The following is a 21,553-nucleotide window of genomic DNA, read 5'->3' on the forward strand; positions in this document are numbered from 1 at the left end:
AGAGAGGGGTGGGGGGGGGCGTATCGCGTCTTGGAGGGTAAACTTCAGTTTACCCTCAAGACACGTCACCCAGCCAATACAGAACCCTGCAAACAGTTCACTTCACTGATTGGCTGAGACAAGGCCTAGCAGGATGGCGCTGGCGATGGAGTGCCATTGGCTGTTTATCCTGGCAGTGGTTGACAAGAGCAAAGGGAAACATGGACAATGCAGTCTGACATTCATAGACTCTTTTACTCTATGTCAAATAAGCCTCTGCAGAAATGTTGCTTTTTTTTGCACTATTTTCCACACATTCTCCATGTTAGACTGAGCTTCTTTTTATGTTTTAACAGTTGAATCATTGTTTAAAAATATTTTAGGGGTGTTAATGTCACAGGATTTTACTATTGACTGAATTTGTTATGTGAATCCCAACAGGCTAATTTCAGTCAGATGTAAAATACGTACATAACAAAAATAAGTGATGGTGAGGTTGGATGTTGCACTATGGCACTAGTACTGCAGGGACAGCAGCAGTTGGAGAGCAGTTTATCCTCCTCATGAATATCTGGTGGTCATAGGGAAACAGCTCAACATGGCAAGTCCTCTGCCTGAATCCACTGCATCCAGTCACAGTCATCACCTATAGCTGGTGAACATAGTGGAACATCTAGAAGCTTAAGAGCCAGAGATTTTCCTCATGAAGTGACAGAAATGAAGTAAAGATGGACATAGCCCATGTGACTTCACCCACAGGTTTCTGAAGAGAAGTTTTGAAGTTCAGAGGGAGCTGCTCTTGGCAGTGCCTGACTCAGCTCCCAGCTCCCAACAAAAATAAAACTTTTCAGAGGTGGCACATTACAGCTTATACAGAACTTAAAGCATTGATGAAATGTTAACAAGGGAACCGCTAACCCTCCCAGTCCCCATACAGTTGTCTTAACTCTTTTGCGACCATTGACGAGTTAACTCATCAAAACCGTTTTTTTTTTACAGATTATGATAATCGACACTCTGAGGTACCCTGTGTGTGAATATGGTAGTCCTCTGATATGTAAAAACTGTTTTAAACTACAATCAAAACTATAAACTGTGTGATTTTGGTTTTGTTTGAGTAATCGGTCTCCTTGAATGCTGCTCTGGGGACAGCGTGCAGCGTGCTGTACGGATAAACGAAACGGCGGAAAAACTCGCCGTTTTTTCGAGGAGCACGTTGGAAAGTCACTCTTCAACCACGTGAAAACCGTTTGTTTCTAGGTGATGTCCAGAGTTCGGTTCGACGTGAGGAAAAAATGTAAAAAATAGCCAAAAACATGTGGTCCGGAGCGGATGTGCTGAGCAATTTGTGTGGTCGCGAAAGAGTTAAAGTAGGAGAGACCAAAAACATTGTTGTAAACATATTTATTTCTACATTTTAACTCAGAGTCCATGGGGATTGACTCACTATCATTGGAGAAACTGCAGTTTTTGGTACTTGATGCTTACATTTGCCTTAACTTGTCAGTTTAGAAGTTGCTGAGCCTAATAGTGGTCATATGTATATATTGTTTAGTTAATGCAAAAATCATTTTTACTTTTTCACTCTCCTCTCTAACTCCACTTTAATTGCTGATAATCACTTGACATTTTCCACAGAGGATTGACCTCCGTTCTTAATGTAAGTAAACCATCAAGGTCATTTCCAGGTCATTGTAAGTGGTGCATCTGAGTTAAAATGCCATTCTTTTCAGACTTTGTCATTGAACCCAATTTACCAACCATTTGGCCTCCTTTCATTGTTGCTTCTTAAAAAAAACTGTCCCTTTAGGCACCATTTGTCTTCATCTCCCAGCATTCCCCTGAGCATCACAGGTCCAGCTGAAAAGTACTTTATCACAGGACGCAGCAGTGCCAGCCTTGCAGAGAGTGAGGGAGAGAGAGGCGTATGAATTGGGTGAAAGTAAATGAAAACACAGCTGAGTAACATCACAGTCCTGAGTTTTGTTTCTTCACCATAAGCCTGTTGCCTCAAGGGATGCTGGGACAAGCATCTACCAGGGTAACGGCAGGATGACTTAGCAAATGCCTGTTCAAGCATTGATTCAAATTGCAATTTAGTTGAGTTATCTTACTTAAGGGGATAGTACAACATTTTGGCAAATTGGCCCATTGCCATAATCGCTATAGTCATCGCAGTAGGTTTGTTACCTTTATCTGTTGGTACAAGCTATTTTTAGAACCTCCGAGCCAAGCGGCAAGCCGCTCAGAGCTAAGCTACAGAGGCTAATGGGATTTCTTGGTTTGTGTATTTGATGAGTTTGATGAGGGAAACCAAGAAATCCCATGAGCCTCGATAGCGATCGGCCGTTCTAAAAATAGCTTGCACCGACAAATAAAGGTAACGAACCTACCGCCATGACTATAGTGATTATGGCAATGGGCCAATTTGCCAAAATGTTGAACTATCCCTTTAATGTGTGTACTATAGTTAGTTAGAGATGCAGTGAGAAAAACAATATATATTGCTCGTTTCATCTTTTTAAAAGTTGTGAAAACAATAGTTAACATTTTAACAGGGATTATGTACTGGATAAATCAGACAAGAGAGTGGTTTCCAAAATTGGGGATCCACTTTCCACAGTGTTGAACCTACTCATTTAAGCTGTCTCTAAGCGCCTCTGACAGCTGATTTCATTACGATTAGTGGTTTCCCAGCCAGGGGACAGTGTTCACCTCTACTGCCATTGTGCTGCTGTCTCCTATTGTCCTCCAGCAACTGTCCAGAGTACGAACACAACCTGCTGAGTAGGTGGAAAAACACAGCACAGCGTTGTCATTGATAACTTCCACACCACAGAGAAAGCTGCGTGTGTGGGTTAAGGTCAAAGGTCAATGAGAAAACGTGCCATGTACCCACCTCTATCAGTCTCTCACTGACACAGCTTGCACTACACCAGCGTCCATTTTTGACACATACGTCGAACTGTCCCCCCCCACCTTCCCTGTGGGCTGTTGCCATGGTGATTCTGTGCCTCCACCGATCAGCTGCCAATTTCCTGAGTGGGAGCTCATCTAAAGAATGACATTCACTCCAGCTATGTCAAACCTTTGATAATGTGCCACAGCTCCGGTATGCGCACACATTCATATACAGTCGACTTGACACCCCTCCTCTCCTACTTCCACTCTGTTAATCTGTTGCTTGTGAAGAAGGTAGATGATCAAAGATTAGACAACAGGGCCACATTGAGGCCATGATATACTGTTTTTGATAATTTATGAGAATGTAACGGATACGGCATCCTTGTTCATTTTTAATTCATGGTGTCTGAATGTAGGACATGCAGAAGTGTCATGTGAGTTGTCTTATTTATTATTGATGGATGTGTCGTTGAGTGCACTGACTGATATGTATAAAATACTGTATGTGTGTGCACCATACGTATATCTGCCTCCATTTCTTCTTTTTACAGTGTTGTTTTTGATCTTCATGTGGCCATTTAGCTTTTCTGGACCACCAGTTCCTCTAATACCTACCCTCAACACACACACACACACACACACATACACGCAGAAACACACATTTACCCCCACTGTGTCGGCCCCCAATCTCCCCTAGAGGATCCATCTGCCCATAATCTTCAGCCATGCTGTACTTCCCCTCTTGCTCTTGTTTCAAGTCTGTGTGTGTATGCATGTGTGTGTGTGTGTGTGTGTGTGTGTGTGTGTGTGTGTGTGTGTGCGCATATGTCTGCCAGTGTGTGGGTGCACTTGCATGTGGTGGTTGGGGGGGGTGGGGGGTGGGATAATGAACGGATCTTTTCCTTCTTTGTCTTCCTACATGTCCACCTACAGCAACAGAGGGATAATCTGTGTGTGCGTGTGTAGGCACCATAATCTAAAAGTAACTCCTCTCTCCATCTCCAGGGTAGTGGTGGTGGTGGTGGTGGTGGGTGTAAAAAGGAAAAGTGCAGGGAGCTGCAGAGAAAATGACGATCAGTGTGAGACAGAATAGAAGACAAATGACCCTGCAGCACAAACGCTAACTGTTCCACTTTCCTCCTATGATTCTGCATTGACTCTGCAGTATATACTTGGGTGTTTGGACCTCAAGAGTGTTGATCTGCGCTGTACTTGTTCACTCCATCACAGTCACAACCTTATCGTACCCCACAAACACTCTGATGATACATCACAACGCTTTTTTTGTTTTTGTTTACTGTACTACATTTATCCCAAAGCCGAAGTTCCAGGTTACTGTGCAGAGTGAAGAGTGAGCTCCACTCATGTGTATTTTTGCCCTTCTTCCTCCAGATTACCTGCCTGCAGGATTTCTTTGGGGACGATGACGTGTTCATAGCGTGCGGTCCGGAGAAGTACCGCTATGCCCAGGATGACTTTCTGTTGGATCACAGTGGTAAGGCTTCCACAGCCTTTGTGACTGGTAGGCCTGACTAAGACTAACTTCACATCTGTGTGTTGCTATGTGTGTATGTGTGTGTGTGTGTGTGGAGGTGGGTGTGTATATGTGTTAGCTTCTGTGTCCTTCCTCCAATGTTTCTCTCACAAGTGCAACACTCTTTTCCTCTCGGAAGCTGACAGCAGGATATGAGATTTGTGTGTATACAATAAAAAAATAAAGCCAAATATTTATATTTAATTTATATTTAGTTTAATTATAATAGTAGAAAGTACCATTTTTTTATTACAGTATTTAACTCCAGCACTGACAAAAAAACTAACAAAACATTAATGCTTTACATGTCCACACGTGTTTGTTGTCAGGAAAGTGGTTGCATTTTTCTCTGTGGAATTAGATTTGTGTTTGCTTTATATGAATGCCATGGTTGTGTTCATGTTGTGCTCTGTACTGTATGCATTGTATTGTACTGTACACATATCATGACATCATGCACACCCACAGTTTGGTATCTTCCTCTTTATCTTGCTGGAGAGGCGGTGAAAGTTTGAGAACACGTAGACAACACATGACCTCTTTTTAAAACCAGCAGATCCATTCAGCGTCACAGCTGCACAGCACCTCAGCCAAGACTGGACAGCCTCTCAGGAAGGAAGGAGGTTATTTTAGTACCAAAAGTATTGACATCCTGTTAGATTTTTTTTTTTCTTTTTACGTTGTTTTGTCAGGTTAGCTAACAAACAGGGAGACATATTCTAACACACACATTGTGTTAACTACTGCTCAGGATGAGTGATGGTGGATGGGTCGTATTCAGAGATAGTTTGGAGGATTTTGTCCCACTTACACTCTTGTGCTCCACTTTCAAGAATTAGGTCTTTGAAAGAACAAAAAAAGGCACAGTGTACTCTCTGCTGAAGGTGCAGGGGTTGCTCTTCCTCCTCCCAAATAGGCCCAGGACACTCTCTTCTGTTGAAACATGGCAAAAATAAAAATGTAGGAAATGGTTGGTGTGATCACAAAGGCTGCGTAAATGAACAAAACTGAGCTCATGCTGCTCCTCACCTGGACCCTCAGGTATATGTTTAGATTAGTTTTTGTACTGCTGCAGATCATTAGAGAGGTGAGGCTGGGACTAAACCATGCAGCAGCAACTGACTCTTTTACTTGGAGGTGGATGAGATATTCTGTCCTTAAATGTTACACTAGAATCACTAGAATAATCCAAAACGTCTGACCGCACCTGCAAATGTCACACACACCCCTCGGCTGCTCCAGTTGGTCTAAACACCTTGAATGCTGACAGTTTTGATAAGTAGTGAAACATGTGGCTCGCTCACTGCAGGACAACAGGTGTTGTGTTTTTCTTTTAATGTGGCATCAGAATTATCACGCATGCATGAACATTCGCTGGATGTCATTAAATGCCCCACCGTGAGTCACAGTTGTTGTAGGCTTTGTGTTTGCTCACAGATGGTGTGACAAAAACCAAATTGTTATCTTTTATAATACTACTAGTTGTCAAAAACTGAGGGCACCTTGAACCATGGAGAAACGTTTTCAAAAAAGCCACAGAAATAGAAACCACTTAAGTATCATTTCAGTATTGGTAAAAAAAAAAAAAAAACGAGTAATGTATTGAGGAGGTATTAGTACTGATAAATCCTGCACACGAATGCATGTAGTCCCAAGATGTTGCTGTAGCTCTGCCCTAACTGGGTCATGGTGTGAGGTAATGTATCTGTTTCTCTGAGCTTTTTAACCTGCTTTGAGTAAACCGTGTCTCCCACTGTTGTTTGTCGCCTCCCTGTCTCCATTATCAAGCAGCATTCATGAAATCTGCCCCCATAAATAACATTTACCAGCGTCATATCTCTCATACAGCAGCTCATTGTGAATAGTGCTGCTACATTAACTCTGCTTCTTGAAGAAGGGTTTGTTGATAGGGGAAGGTTAATATATGCGATGTTGACCCTGAGCGTGTCGTGTCTCCAGAATGCAGAGTGCTGAAGTCATCGTACAGTCGCTCTGCTACCCCAAACCGAACAGCTAAGAGCCCTGGACCTTCACGACGCAGCAAGTCCCCTGGTGCAGGTCGGACACACACACACACACGCACATTAGAAATAGTCTAGACACAGTCTGTTAGCCTGTTATAAAAAGAGACATTTACATATATTGTAGACGAAAGAACAAATACTTGAAAAGAGGTTAAATTGCAAATATTACAATATAGGTGTGAAAATATGTTCTGGTTGTATTAAAATACAACTCATTGATCTAATGCCAGAGCACCACTGTGGGTAGTTTAATGGTTGACAGGCAGAGTAAAAGCCTTTTATTTTGTAGCCTCATCCTAAACGCTCAACAGCTGTGATGAGTGACTAAGCAATTTATGTGCTGCACTGAGAGATGGTGACATTATGCTGAGCAATTAGTGTTCTACAAGCTGTTATGCCAAGTTTGAGGAGGAGGTATTTAAGAGGTTGCCAATTTGAAGCCTTAGTTTTGCCTCAGAAGTTCAGCTGTTTTTCATAGTACGTAGTAATGTGATTTTCTTTTTTTTTTTTTTCTTCTTTTTTTTTTCGGGACTCTGCAGCAAGGCGACCTGTCCACTACTCCACCACTCAGTCTCCAATCAAATCCCCAGGTGAGGCTGGTGATGGTGTCATACACTTTACCTGCCATATCTGCTAATTAGTTCACAGGAAGTGAGTGCTGTAAAATGAGCTTTTCACAGTTTCTTCTTCTCCTGTAGGATAAATACTGTCTGGCTCCTATAACACTGTGTAGGTCCAGAGTGAAATATCCTGACAAATAAAAAAATTGTGCTGAGATACAGGTTCATGCTCTTGACATTACATAATGATGTTGTTTAATCACAAGACTTCTTTTCAGCCCTGCCAAAAGGACAAAACAAACAGGTCTACTTGAGAATGATGATACTTCCCTCAGAAGTGCAGATACTTACATAGATAGCAGTAAATGAACAATAAATAAACTGAAATAATAATTAAATAAATAAAAAAATAATAAAATCAAATTTTCATTCAAAATAATTAAAAACACGCCAACCTACCAAATGCTACATGCTAACGTTAAACATTAAAAGCAAAAGATTGTTGACCTGCTGACATGTTAACTCCAGTGCATTATGCTAACAGGTGAGAATTAAGCAGAGTCTAATAATAAATAATATAGTTATGCTTCATTTGCATAGTTTTATTCAGTCTGTAAGTATGCAATCAGCCTCTGGTGGTTTTTAAGCAAGCGGCTGATTTTTTAAAGTTCGGTAACAACATAGCTACTCAGACCAGACATTTTAAATTTTAAATTCCACTGAACATCTAAAAATAGCATTAGAGCCAAAGAGTGTTTTTTTTTTTCATCCAGTCCATCCAGTGATGGCAGTATCCTCTGAGTTATACATCTGTTAAAAGTTTTTAGTAAACTAGGGCCAGTCCATTTCTTTTGACCTTCTTTCTCTCCTTTGCTTCAGCTAAGCCGTGGAACTGTAGACATCTATCTAATCTATCTAATCTGAGAGCGAGCTGCTGCAGAATCCACTGATGTAAAGCCATGAACTGATGATTAGACTCACTCTTCAGCTGTGCCAATTAAATCCTGCCCTCACTGAGCAGTTACATCACATGGCTCTTTATCTGTAGCAGCGGAGGTGCTCAAAGTTAAACGGCGCTTTAAAGAAACATTAGGCGGTGTAATGTCCGCTGTGTCAAATATTGATTTAGAGTTGCCTTTAATAGCCAGAAGACAGTTTGGTTTGAATTAATGGATTTAAGTCTTGGGTTTTTATGACTCAGCAGTGGAACAATAATGTACAACTCTGAAACAGCAGGACAAAGGCACAGCCTGTAGGCAGTGTGAAATGATTTTTCTCAGCTCTGCTGGGTTTATGCAGATGAAGAGCGACTATGAGTTTAAGTTTGACGCATTATGTCTCTGTATTTGTGCCAAAAACCGAGAGAGAGAGAGAGAGAGAGAGAGAGAGGGAAGCAGAAAGAGCCTGGTCTTGAGAATGAATGGCTCAACACTTTCTCATCAGTCTTACAAAAACAAAACAAACACCTTGCTGCTGTTTACCTCCATTAAATTAACTTCCTTATGTTAAAATAATTCAATCTCCTAAATTAAATCATAAATGTTCATTCAAAATGTATAATTATCCAAAGGATTAAAATTAAATTTACAAAGATTGAATTGACTGAAAGAAATAATGTGCTCTAAGTGTTCACATTTAAATTAAATTAAGTTCTCCTATTTGAAATTTGTGAAATGTGTGCAGTTATTTTAAATGTATCCAACTGATGTGTTTTTATAAGGTCACCGTAACTTTTAACCACCAAAATCATTTCTGTCATTAAATTTAATGTCAAAGTCAATTCATCCTTGAGTTCAAGTGAATGAGGCGTAACAACAGTGTCACAGTCAGAGAGACTCGTGTAAATCTCCTCCCTGTGTTTGTGTCCACACAGTTAACGGTATCTCAAGTAGCCAGATGTCCACTCCAAAGTCCACCAAGTCGTCCACTCCGTCTCCCACCAGCCCCCGAACCATCCCAGGCTTCAAGGTAACACAGTTAATCACATGTAGTAGCTGTACACACACACAATGCACATTGTTAGCACAGCTTTTTATACATTTACACTTGTGTGAGCAAACGCATGATGTGTCAGTTAATGAACTTTGTGTCTAAAGTGATACTGTGAGAGTGGTATCAATCTTGTCGTCTGTCTCTTAGTGAGAACGGGAATGAGAACACTGACATTTCCTATAATGTCTTACTATTCCTTTAAGGTGGTACTTTTAAAGGAGGGGGATAGGGCAAGATAATCCCGACCTACTTAATAGAAAGTGATGAAATTAATCGATGTCAAGTCATCAAATCACTGACTGACAGCCATGTAGCAGCTCTATGATGTATCTTTGGTCGAGTCTGAAATACTAATCTGATTTATTGATGGGCTCTTCAGTAAGATGCGTGTTAGTCCCAAACTACAGAGTGTGTAACTGCTGCAGCCAGCTGGCAAACCTCCTCCAGAGAGCCACAGTTCCTCTCTGTAAGCCCAGTCAAAGACTTATCCACCCATATTAATTTGGCAGGATATTAGATTTTTATGATTTACTGACGGCTTTAAAATTTCACTGCTAAAGAGGGTTAGTAGAGCAGCAGTATTTGGGGAAAATAAATAAATGAGGAAGTACAAGGATATTAATGACATATTTTCTCTCTGTCGTTCACCCTCACGGAAACCGTCACGTGGAGTTGGCTCAGTAAACTAAAGCAGCATGAAGAAGTTATTTATCAGAGGAAAAAGCTTTTTAATGTACCCAGTTGTAAAGGAGACCCCGTAACTCTCACACCTTCCACTTATGTCCAGAGCACCCTGCTTTTAGGCTAAATAATAGATCATCACTGTACATTATGGTGCAGAGAGGTACAGAAGCACTACTTTAAGAAATATCCTATAAGATGTTGAAAATGACACTTTACAAAAATTACCTTTTCATACATGTATCATTCATTTAGAGCTGTAACGCTTTTATGTGCAGTGATGAGAAGTGGATGTGGAGGAGATCTACTCCAGCAGCTCTGACACCTTGTCCACTTTGAAGGGCAAACTAATTTTAGACCAAACTCACTACTTAAATAATAAATATTTTTATTTTAGGATTGACATGAAGGTTATTTTTGTGAGCCATAGGCCCCACAGGATATCTTACTGTACCATATGTTCACAGGTGGTGTACCGCATACCACCAACAATTGGGCATAGACCTTTTTTACCTAAGATTAAGATTAAATGTTGTGAGTACAATGGGATTTTGTCCTTTTTTTGGGGGTTGTCTAAAGCAAAAAAAAAAAAAAAAAAAAAAATCCATAGTTAGAGCCAGTAAGAAAAATCACAGACCAATTATAACTCGGCTATGTTTTATCCATGTATAGCATGTTTTGTGGGTGCTTTTAAAAGCCGAAGGTTGCCATAGAGATTCGTCTACTTGTTTTGCTTTAGGCTGGGTGCTCATCCCTATTTTTGTTTCTTTTCACATCCTGCAGATACCTCCATCACATCACGTCTCCTCTCCGAATGTAAATGGTTCATCGAACAACCACCAAGAGAAAAGCAATCGACTGAGTCCAGAGGGTACATCTTCTTTCCTTTTCCTTTTCCTCTCCTTCCCTCTCCTCCATCTGACAATGACATTGAGTAACATTTAAACGATCCTCATCTTGTCCTCTTGCAGCAGATTAGAGAATGTGCTTATCCAACAGAAGTAGCTCAGTTAGCCATGTTTTCAAGATAAGTGTGAAACGTATCTCTGCTGTGTGAGCAAATACTGAACTTAATGATGTTACAACTGTGTGTGTGTGTGTGTGTCAGGGGGACATAATATTTCTGCTCAGTGGTCTAACTGCTGCAGGAGAACGAGCAGAGATGACTTTGCATGTTGATTCCAGTGTTATTTTGTGCCGCAGCATGTGGGCCCTTAATTCAGTCTGAGAACTGGTTGAGTTTCTGCCAAATCTCCTTTGTTTGTGCTGAACAGCAGGGCGGCTCAGTTGCTTGTCCTAACCTTCATCTCTCCTCAGCAGTTAATGGTAACCGTTACCTGCCCGCCTCCACCATTTTGGAAAAATACAAAATCGGGAAAGTCATCGGAGACGGCAACTTCGCCGTGGTCAAGGAGTGTGTGGAGAGGTACGTGAAGCACATGTAATCAGACTGGAGGTGTGTAATGCACAGTTGGCAGCCGGCCGCGACGATAGCACAGCAGTGTGCCTTGTTGCTACTGCTTAATGAGATGTGCATCACATGTAGAGACTGCTCCATCGGGGTGTTTAAGTCCTGATGACAGGCATTGTGGAGACAGAAATATCCCATGGATTAAACCCAGTGGTGAATTCGCTTCATTAGCCTTTTAATCTCTGAGTCAACACACTGCCCAGGCAGACAGGGGAGATGATGAGGAGAGGAGGCCTGTCGGTGTGCGCTCTCATAATCTGATGCACCTTCCTAGAAACTACTGGAAGGTGCCATATGAGGGCCAGTAAACATGCACAAGCATTTACCTCCTCAAAATGACATTTACAAAGCAGCATTTTCTGAAAGTGGCCACTCAGGGTTTTCTGTGCTCTCAGTCTGCTGTGACTTAGTTTATGTAACTGTCAACTACTTCTTTTTCATCTGTTTCCAAAGGTCAAGAAGGATTTTTCTGATGTACAGCAATCCCTATATCTGTTCACACACGCTGGCAGTCCTCTTCTTTCCCGTCCTTGACTGTTCACTGCTATATTTCTTAATCAGTGGAATAGTGTGAACCTGTTGGCAGGAATGTGCACTGCAGCACATGCGTCCTTGAATGCATGTCTGCACCATATTAACACCGGAGGTCAAACAATGCCTTCTGCTGTATATTTTGTAACAAGTAAGTTAAAAACTTGTTCTGCACTGGACTCCGGTCGTCTAAATTCCCACCTTGCTGCAGTGATGTTGAAGTGTGCTCCCGGCTGTTGACTGTGGTTGTGGGTGTAACGGAGCCCCTAACCCAGGAGCAGCACTGAGCGTTGTCCGAGGTGGAACAAACTTGAAACTTTGAGCCAGTGAAATGCTGATCTTCAGCCAGGTGTTAAATTACTGTGTCACAATCGTATTCTTACTGAGCCTGTATCTGCTTTACGTCTCTGTTCAGTGGGTGATAGCAATAGTAACAAACATAACATAATTTGTACAGCAGCTTTCATACAGGAAATGTGGCATAAAATGGGCCAATGAAAATGTGATGAGATGAAAAACATACTTAAAATCACAACATCGAAATAATACTGAACTTAACTGAAATTATTTGAAAAAAATGATTGCATGGAGCAAAATTTCAGAGATGATTAGTAGTACGGTGGCCCTGAGAGTTAATTGCATATAAGAAAACACAAACACAGCACTATTAAGAAAACAACTTAATCAGTTTGACAACACATTAGCTGTGATTCTGCGAATACTCACACCACCACAGAAGTTTCCAAAGGATGTGTGATGAAATTTGCATGTGGTGAAAACATGTTTTCTGAATTTGCAGCGTGTGTGTTGTGTATTTGCATGTTTTCTTAAGTAGTAGTGCGTTGAACTCTCAGGGCCACCGTATTAAAGGCTAAAGTAAAGAGCTTTCTTTTAAAGACACTTAGCGAACTGGCTTCTCTGATACCTAAAGCTATTGTCTTCCAACAGCTAAGCTGACAAAAGGCTCCGTGCCCAATTTGTGTAAACTTGGCTCACACAGCTAACATACCTTTCCAGTAGCTTACCGGCAGTGCTGCTGCTGCTGCTGCTGCTGCTGCTGCTGCTGCTGCTGCTGCTGCACACTGTAACTGAGTCTCTGTGGTGGGGATGTGATTTGATTTACAGTGTTGTGGAACCAGTGGTGTTTTTTTTTTCTGGTTTACCCTAAATGCTCTGTTTCTGTCCAGGTCCACAGGAAAAGAGTTTGCACTGAAGATCATCGACAAGGCCAAGTGCAGTGGAAAGGTTTCACCACCTCCTTCTCATATATCCTATCTTCTTTCTCTATTTCACCATCAGACCTACACACACACACACACACACACACACACACTCACACACTCAAACAGATGTAAGGAAGCGTAACATACTTTACTGTTCCACTGTGCATTATTAACACCCACGTACAACACTGTGTTACCTCTGTCTCTGATCCTCTTATCCCTCATGGTTAGATAGATTAGGCTGGTAATGTTTTATTTATCCCTTAACTCAAATTATCTTCACACTTTCACAATGACACACTCTGAATCACACACCCTTGACACCAATTCAAATTCAATCAACAAAGCTGCTTCTTTTTTCTTTTTTTTTTTTTTACCTGAGCATAATGGCTCAGTGTAAATCCTGTGTGCTGCAGTGCACTGTAACAGACTCGCTGTGTGGGTTGTGTGTTTCCCAGGAGCACCTCATCGAGAACGAGGTTGCGGTGCTGCGGAGAGTGAAGCACCCCAACATCATCATGCTGATCGAGGAGGTGGACACTCCCTCTGAGCTCTACCTGGTGATGGAGCTGGTCAAGGTAAGAGTACAGTACAGGCCAGCTCTGTGTCAGCGTCTCCTGCACACCTCCTCCTCCTCCTTTCTGTTTACGTTTTGAAGTGATGCCACTGTGTTTAACACCGGCACAGGGAGGGGATTTATTTGATGCCATCACCTGCTCGGCCAAATACACAGAGAGAGACGCAGGCATCATGGTGTACAACCTCGCTGGAGCCCTCAAGTACCTGCACAGCATGAACATCGTCCACAGAGATATCAAACCAGAGAACCTGCTGGTAAACATCCACACACACACAACGTCCTGTTTTCCTGCTCCAACTAGCTCAGTGGGGCTGGACTGAGCATATACTATATCTTATTTTAGGTGTTTGAATACCCAGACGGCACCAAGTCGTTGAAGCTCGGGGACTTTGGCCTGGCCACAGTAGTGGAGGGACCTCTGTACACCGTATGCGGCACTCCAACATATGTGGCTCCAGAGATCATTGCAGAGTCTGGGTAAGCTGGGTGTTCTGGCAGCATGTGAGGCTTCACGGGGGAAGGTGCTCATTACTGAGAAAGTGTACGTTTTTTTTTACTGATCTGTGAGCTGGTTTTAAATGGAAACATCTGTTCTGCGTACAACAGCAGAGTAGAAATGAGGGTCTGCAGTACGGCTGTGTAGTAATCAGCTGTATGGAGATTACAAGGCGAATGAGTTTATATAGAGCAACATAAACAATGTGTCTGGTTTATTTAGCTCTATATCATTACAGTAGATCGAAGTCTGAACTCTGTCTTTTCCTAAATGTCATAATCTACTTTATGTTGTTGCTTCATGTCCAGTCAGTCAGCTGCTGTGTTTGCAGCTCTAAGATGACTGAGGATGGAAATGTTTTCCTGTTTTTAATTAATTTAGGTACATTTAGTCCTCCGCTGACATTTTCTGTCTCCCTCTCTGTCGTCTCTCTCCACAGTTATGGCTTGAAGGTGGACGTCTGGGCTGCAGGTGTCATCACCTACATCCTTCTGTGTGGCTTTCCTCCATTTAGAAGGTACTCACTTCATTCATGTCAAGCTTCATCTGCCACGAATAAACATGTGTGATAGATTTCAGCTAAGCAATAATACACACAACGTTGAGCAAAGAAGTCAATCCCATTATGTTGGAGCTTGATTTCTTATGGACTGTTTAAATAAACCATCATCATTCAGCAGTAATAAAGTGAAAGGAATTTGACCTAAATTGTTGTAATCCACATTTAATCAGCAGCGCTTCATTTATTATTTTAGTGAATATACTGTTAAAGATGAGGTTATTTGGTATTCATCAGTCATTACAATGTTGATTTATAGTTACACCATGTGTTCTGAATAATACAAGTGTCTGTTTTTCTCGCTCCATGAAGTGAGAGCAACTTGCAGGAGGACCTGTTTGACCAGATCCTTCTGGGGCGACTGGACTTTCCCAGTCCTTACTGGGACAACATCACTGACTCAGCCAAGGTTGGGACCGCTGACACACACACACACACACACACACACACACACACACACACACACACACACACACACACACACACACACACACACACACACACACACACACACACGCCAATTTGTTTATGTGACTATACTGTAGATGATATCATATTGACGCCTCATTTGTTTGAAGGGTTATCAATACCAAAACATGTTCTAACTGTAGCCACCTCCAACTGAATGCAGCATCAGTAAAGCTGATCTAAAATGTTAGATAGCTGAGACACACACAGACACACACACACGATGCGAACCCACTCCATTAATGACTACTGTCTGCTGAAGGACAGAAACCCCTCCAACCCACTAAATTAATGTCATGTATTAAGGTGACAGCCCACGCTCAGCATGCAAGGCCAAACTGCTAATTAAACCCACTGCTATTACAGGGGCCTGTCAGTGCAGACAAGAGCACAGTTACAGACACCACAGCATGAAGCCTCTCCCGGCTCTGAGGCTGTGCAGGTGTTAATTCAACGGATATTTATTCACACACCGTGTGTTTACTTTGTGAGTGTGAAACAATGTGTAAACATGATGAATGACAAACATAGTACACACATAATAACTATGCACCAAAAGGCTGTAAAAGGTGTTTGTCAATTATCACTTGACTGCACAGTTTCCCCTCCTACAGTTTCATTTTGGTTTTATGACCCACAACTTTGCTGCAATCAGCGTTGTTATCGACCACAACAACAGCTGTTTTCAGCAAAACTGCCAGCAGAACAAAAACACCAGAGGACTGATGGCTTTGTTTTTGTCCTGCACTGTGGTGGTGTTCTGTTTCAGGAGCTGATTGGAAAGATGCTGCAGGTCAACGTCGAGGCTCGCTACACCGCACAAGATATCCTCTCCCACCCATGGGTCACGGTATTTTATCACACTCTTTGTTTTACATTTTCATGTGCAATACTGTGCAAAGTGTCATGTGTGGAATCTAAACTGTAGACACAACACCATCATATTCATCCTGAAGCTTTATGATAACCCTCAGTTTACTTCAAATAGGAGAACCCAGATTTTCATGAATGCAGAAGTCTCTTTTAAGAAATAGTTCAGCATTGACAGTCAATTAAAAAGACATAACAGGGTGTGGCTCCTACTCACAGAGCTTCCATATGAGGAGCTTTAGATGCCTGGACAAAAATAAGAAAAGGCTGACAGTTGTCTACCTGTTTCAATTTACACTAAAAGATTCATAGCCAGAGTCATGAAGAACTTTCCTCAGCAATAAGAAGGACAAGGAGTCCTAGGACAGATGGTCTGACCCTGATCTAACATCATGGAGTCAGTCTGTGTTTACAAAGGGAAGTCATCAAATATTGATCTCATTTACTGTAGCCTTTCAGTCTTCACTGCTCTTTGTATACGTTGTAATTATATTATCATTATTATTTTTATAAATAAAACATTTGTAATTTGTGCATTGAGATAGTTTCCTGTGTAGGAAACCATGATACACTTCCTATGTCTGTGTGTGTGTGTGTAGGACGATGCACTTATGCAGAACAATATGAAGATGGAGGTGACAGGTAAACTGCAGACGCACTTTAACACTGCGCCCAAGCACAACAACACCACAGCTGGTGTGGCGGTCATCATGGTAAGCACCCAAAAACATTCCCAATCCATTTTTTTTTTTTGCTCCAATCCTCAGAGATTTACTGCAGTGCTGTTTTTGATAGTTTGACCTTTACGAGGTCATGTTCACTTTCAGCGTGAACCTCCTAAATCTCTAATATTGATGTTTTGACATGGGTTTAGTCGTCACTAAAGGGGTCGCGAGGCTTGAACAGGTTGGGCCTTTTTCCAAAATGCGGACAGTGTGACAGGAAAAATGTTTGACCCAAATAAAGACGACAAGTTATAAGCAACTTATGCTGCTGCGAACATGTAAGACGGGATTTTCGAGATGGGAAAGCAGAGCAGTGAGGAAGTTGTTCCTGTAGCTCTCACATCCTTCCACCCTGTCTGTTTCGAGACCCATTTGCATCACTTCCTGTTGTACAGTGGGACTTCCTCCTCTCCTCATCTCATCAGGTCACACCATTCATCAGCCTATAGCGCACTCTCTTCAGTCTGTCCGTCTGAGCCCACGGCAGGAAAGGGGGGGGGGGGTGGGCGGAGTTTCTTTGATTAGAAATTGAATTTGATCCCCCTCTTTTACTGCGACCACCCTCATCGTGTTGTAAATTTCATTTGACAGTTTGAGGTGTAAACGCGTGGGCAACTGGCCTCGGCCCCCTTCTCCTCTCCATCCACTTCCTCCTCCCTCATCCTCACCCCTCCCTCACACCCGACCCAGGACCACAAGGGACGCCTGGAGCTGAAAGCCGGGTACACACTTCACCCCTCCCTCTCTCCCTCCCACCCACCGCCTCCCTTCTTCCTTCCCAGCCATCGCCCTTCCCTTCACCCTCTTCCCTACATCTGAAACAGCCCCCCACCCCCCTCCCACCAACCACTACTCTCCCTTCCTCCTCTCCCTCCCTTCCTGTGTCTTTCTCAGGCCCCTTTCCCCTCGGCAGCAGTAACAATAACCAACTGATGTGGACCACGCTAACTCTCCCCCAACCCGCTCTCTGTCCTGGATTCACCCTGACAACTCTGCTCATACTTACTCCTTCAGCTGCTTCAGTCACATTTCAATCCATTTACACTAATCATCAAAAACTTGTATGGGATGTGAAAGTAATCATCTGTTTTGAGGGATGTGTTTGTTTATTCAAATTGTCACTACGTTCGTTAAGCATGTTTACAGAGCCAGCTAGTGCAAGAGCAGCGTCATTTGCCTCCCTCTCTGCCATTTATGTTGTCATTCATGACGGCTCCTTAAAAATCAAATCTCATTAAAGATCATTAACTCTACAATTGGCTCCTCAGCACTTACACCATGTTTATGGTGCTCTGGTGCCACCTTGTGGTGAAAATCAATAACTGCACTGGCACTATTCAAATTAGCAGAGAGGGACACAAACCATGTGGCTTTATTGCCTTGGATACAAGATTCACCAGCATGTTTTAAACAATAAGGATGATGGTATTCTATGTTTTCCTTATTACCAACCAGTCCCATGAAAATTCAAAATCTATAACTTGACAAAAATACAAAATGAATATTTTATATTTCAAAACAACTTATAAATTTCCTTTGAAGAATCCTGGGTGGAGTAGTTTTTAGAAAACATTACATTTGAACTGCCAGCCCTTGATTAACATGCATTTTTTGTGCTTTAGTGAGTATTTCTTGCAGATATATACGAAGTAAATTTCAGTGTCTGTGTTCATAGATGTATGCAAGAGTGCTGCATGTTTTTATGACACAGTCTGAGCTATCAGACTCATGCTTAACAGGCCACAGGCCATTGTTACTTTTAGTCTTTCCATGGGATTTGTTCTTGATACGAAATATATAGAATAACACCAGCCTCATCTTTTAAAACCACCTCAATCAAATCCACATGTAATCCCACCTCACCACTGCATTTTGTTGAACATTATTAAAATTTAGCTGAACACTCACTGACATGTGTCTCTGCCTGAAATAGCCACTTAGAAGAAAGTTTTACAATTTGTTCCAACTCAGTCGTTTCAAATTCAGATTCTGGTTTGGAAAATGTGGAATGATGATCTGAAGTAAATGACGACATCGAAAGATCAGCACTGAGCTGGAACAACTGTCCACTTGCCGTCATGCTTGTTGTGTTGACATTATTTTGTGAAGTTGTGAGTAAGACTAGTCTCTGTCCCTTTTTTGCTTCTCCCCTCTCCCTGCATTACGTCCCTCTGAATTAGCTCCAAGGCAATGGTATGTACTAACACTTAACGCTACGCCTCGTCTCTTCTGCTGCCGCCGCTGAGATTCAGCACAAGGGCAAATGAGGAATGTGACATTTACTTATTTTCTGTCTCGCATACAAATGCATCATTGGCTTTGCTCCGGAAAAAAAAAAATCACCACCTACTTATCTGCTGAATGAAAAAGTAAATGTCAACTTCCTCCTTTGCCCTTCTGTTACACATAGACTAGCACTTCTTGATCTGATTTGCCTTCTTGTGGGGTCATACCACTGTGTGAACCATACTGTCTTCTTGTTTCATCATCTTTCAGTTGTTCATGTCCATTCCCATTGGACTCTCTCATCATGTGCGTTGTTCATTCATATTAATCACAGAAATGATTAAAACTGGGTCAGTAGTTAATGATAAAAGCTTCAAACAATCACTGGTGACCTTTAGGCTAAATTAGTGGTCTGCTGTCCTTAGTCTGGAATTGACCTACAATATTTCTCTCTCTCTAAAAGCTCCCAGCTGATGATTGTCTGTCTGTTTTTCCAGAACACAGCTCTAGATAAGGAGACCCTACAGCTCACCGCCCGTCGCTGTCCAGGCGTCCAAGTCCCATCTGCCCCGCCGATCAAACCAGCCTCACCCACGAAGCCGGGACCAGCTTCTCCCACCAAACAAGCGTCAAGCACCAAAGTATCAAAACCCACCCAGACCCCAGAGACTGCTGCGCCCGATGCTCCTCCCTGCTCCCCACCCCAGAGTGAGAACGATCCGTTAACCGCTGAGCCGCCTCACCTCGCTCCCTCTGCTCCCGTAGGTTCCCTTCAGTTCTCCCCCTCCCCCTCGGCCGAAACCTTCCCCGTCACCTCTTTGCCGATAGCGTTCCCTCCTCCCGAAATAAGAACATCGCCTACATCTCCCTCTGCTTCTCCCTGCGGATCTCTAGAGGCTCCTTTACCCTCAGGCCCCGCTGGTCCGTTCACCTGCACCACTCCCTCTACACCCGTCTCCTGTCCCTCCCCATCGTCTCCTACCAAAGATGTGACGCCTCGGTCTTCCTCTCCCACACAGCAAGCCTCCCCCTCCCCTGCCTCCCCCTTCAAACCCGCTGTTTTCCTGCCTCTCTCCTCCCCAGCCAAACCAGGAGCTTCCTCCCCTTCCTCCCCCATCCACCCAACTCTGTTTCCCTCTCCTCCCTCCACACCCCCGAGATCCTCATCCCCTCCCTCTCTAGCCGGCTCCCCCTCTCCCAGCCCACTACCACCTGAGGAGCTCATGGAGAAGGTTTAAAAAGTCTGGTCTGTGTAGCCAGTTTCCCCCCTCCTCCCCCTCCACTTGTCACATATGTATCATTAGACATGGGATGAGGAGAATGATCCTCCACCTTTTGAGCATTTCCAGTAGCTGTAAACTGAGCCAGTGACTGCTGTGTCCACATTTTGCTCTCATTTTTACCCCACTCATTTTCCAGAATGGAGGATACAAGGCATTTTCTAAGAGTTTGTTGATTGTGTATATATAGGTTTGTATTTATTAATGGAGGATGTGGAGAAAGGGAATGAAGTGAATATCACTGTTCTGAGTGGTTGTCTATAGAAAGTCATGATCACTGTATCACATTAATGTGAATCCTTTCCTTTATTTATTATCCCACTTTATGGACAACCTGTGGCTCTTTTTTGTAAATAGTTACTCATTCCACACAAACACACCCCGATGTGTTGTCCTTTGATTTAGCAGAGAGACAGTTTGTCCATAAGACAAACACTTCAGCATATCAGAACTCATTAGCTAGCTACCTTTAGTGCAAAACCCTTGGTACAGTTATATCTCATTAAGCTAGCAGTAACCACCATCAGTATTTTTCTCTGGCAACAGCAACCCTGCTGATAACCACAAGTCTATATCTCCTTTCAAATGTTACTACACAACAGGTTGTACAGAGGTTGGACAAAATAAAGTAACAGCTACCAAACAACCAAGCAGATCATTACTTTAAAAATGACTAAAATTCTCTGTTCAAGCTCTCGGGAAAAGCAGTGATTATCAGACGCTGATGTCTGTCCACATTCAGGTTTAAAACAAACAATAGATTTGTTTTTTTCTGTCGTCTCTTGTGCAGTTGTTTCCAACATTTTTGCCTGGTGATCCCTCAAAAAACAAAAGCCACTCATCAGGACAAAGTGCATGTCTATGCCCGGTGAGCATCTGAACCAAAGACTTGAATCGTTCTGTTTAAAAAGCTTTAGGAGCCAAAAATGAAACAGGAATGTGTTTTTCTGCTTCCCTGTCATCTTAATTATCCGATTTATCTATTTACCTTTATGGGGTCTACACCACCAGGTTTGGAATAACTGCTCAGATGCCACATAACAATGCAGATATGCAAAAGATATTTGCCCCTTAAAAACATAAAACAAAAATCAAGAATGAAACAAACACAAACAAAACAGACGGACAGAATTGGTGGAAACTCTAAAAAGAAATAGATTAATTAAAAAAAATAATGCTTCACTGTCCAGAAGATATTACAGTTGAATATTTGAAGTGTGAATCTTTAATGCTGTAAGAACCACAAACAAGATACTGTATATCTTATAGATATTTTATCAAGAAAGTTTAGAGAAAGTTCTCGCAATCTGGTCAAATATAATGCTTGAAAAGTCCATTTGGTAGATTATTTTGTCCTTTCTCTGTCACAGACACACTCATTCACACACTGACTGCACCCCACTGTCACATTGTTTGTGAACTCTAGTTGTACATAGTGTGAAGAACCTTA

General features: G+C 42.3%; 1 protein-coding gene across 9 annotated transcripts in view; it reads left to right on the forward strand.

Annotated features, from left to right (window-relative positions):
• dclk2a (doublecortin-like kinase 2a) overlaps positions 1-21,155 on the forward strand; it is a 140,608-nt gene extending 119,453 nt beyond the window's left edge. For 2 of the 9 annotated variants that reach the window (XM_085782295.1, XM_085782221.1), the window contains 15 exons: positions 4,276-4,405; positions 6,377-6,475; positions 6,981-7,031; positions 8,875-8,969; positions 10,458-10,545; positions 10,992-11,100; positions 12,864-12,921; positions 13,358-13,477; positions 13,587-13,733; positions 13,823-13,956; positions 14,415-14,492; positions 14,847-14,943; positions 15,772-15,852; positions 16,472-16,585; positions 19,321-21,155. In XM_085782295.1, the coding sequence (XP_085638421.1) occupies positions 4,276-4,405; positions 6,377-6,475; positions 6,981-7,031; positions 8,875-8,969; positions 10,458-10,545; positions 10,992-11,100; positions 12,864-12,921; positions 13,358-13,477; positions 13,587-13,733; positions 13,823-13,956; positions 14,415-14,492; positions 14,847-14,943; positions 15,772-15,852; positions 16,472-16,585; positions 19,321-20,061 (2,142 nt within the window). In that variant the 3' untranslated portion in view covers positions 20,062-21,155. The remainder of the gene's footprint in view (positions 1-4,275; positions 4,406-6,376; positions 6,476-6,980; positions 7,032-8,874; positions 8,970-10,457; positions 10,546-10,991; positions 11,101-12,863; positions 12,922-13,357; positions 13,478-13,586; positions 13,734-13,822; positions 13,957-14,414; positions 14,493-14,846; positions 14,944-15,771; positions 15,853-16,471; positions 16,586-19,320) is intronic. The other 7 variants (XM_085782229.1, XM_085782240.1, XM_085782250.1 and 4 more) reach the window with 7 other exon arrangements.
• The last annotated feature ends 398 nt before the right edge of the window (positions 21,156-21,553 follow it).

This window comes from Trachurus japonicus, chromosome 1, assembly GCF_045865225.1.
Source record: "Trachurus japonicus isolate A0001 chromosome 1, Traja_1.0".
NCBI lineage: Eukaryota > Metazoa > Chordata > Actinopteri > Carangiformes > Carangidae > Trachurus > Trachurus japonicus.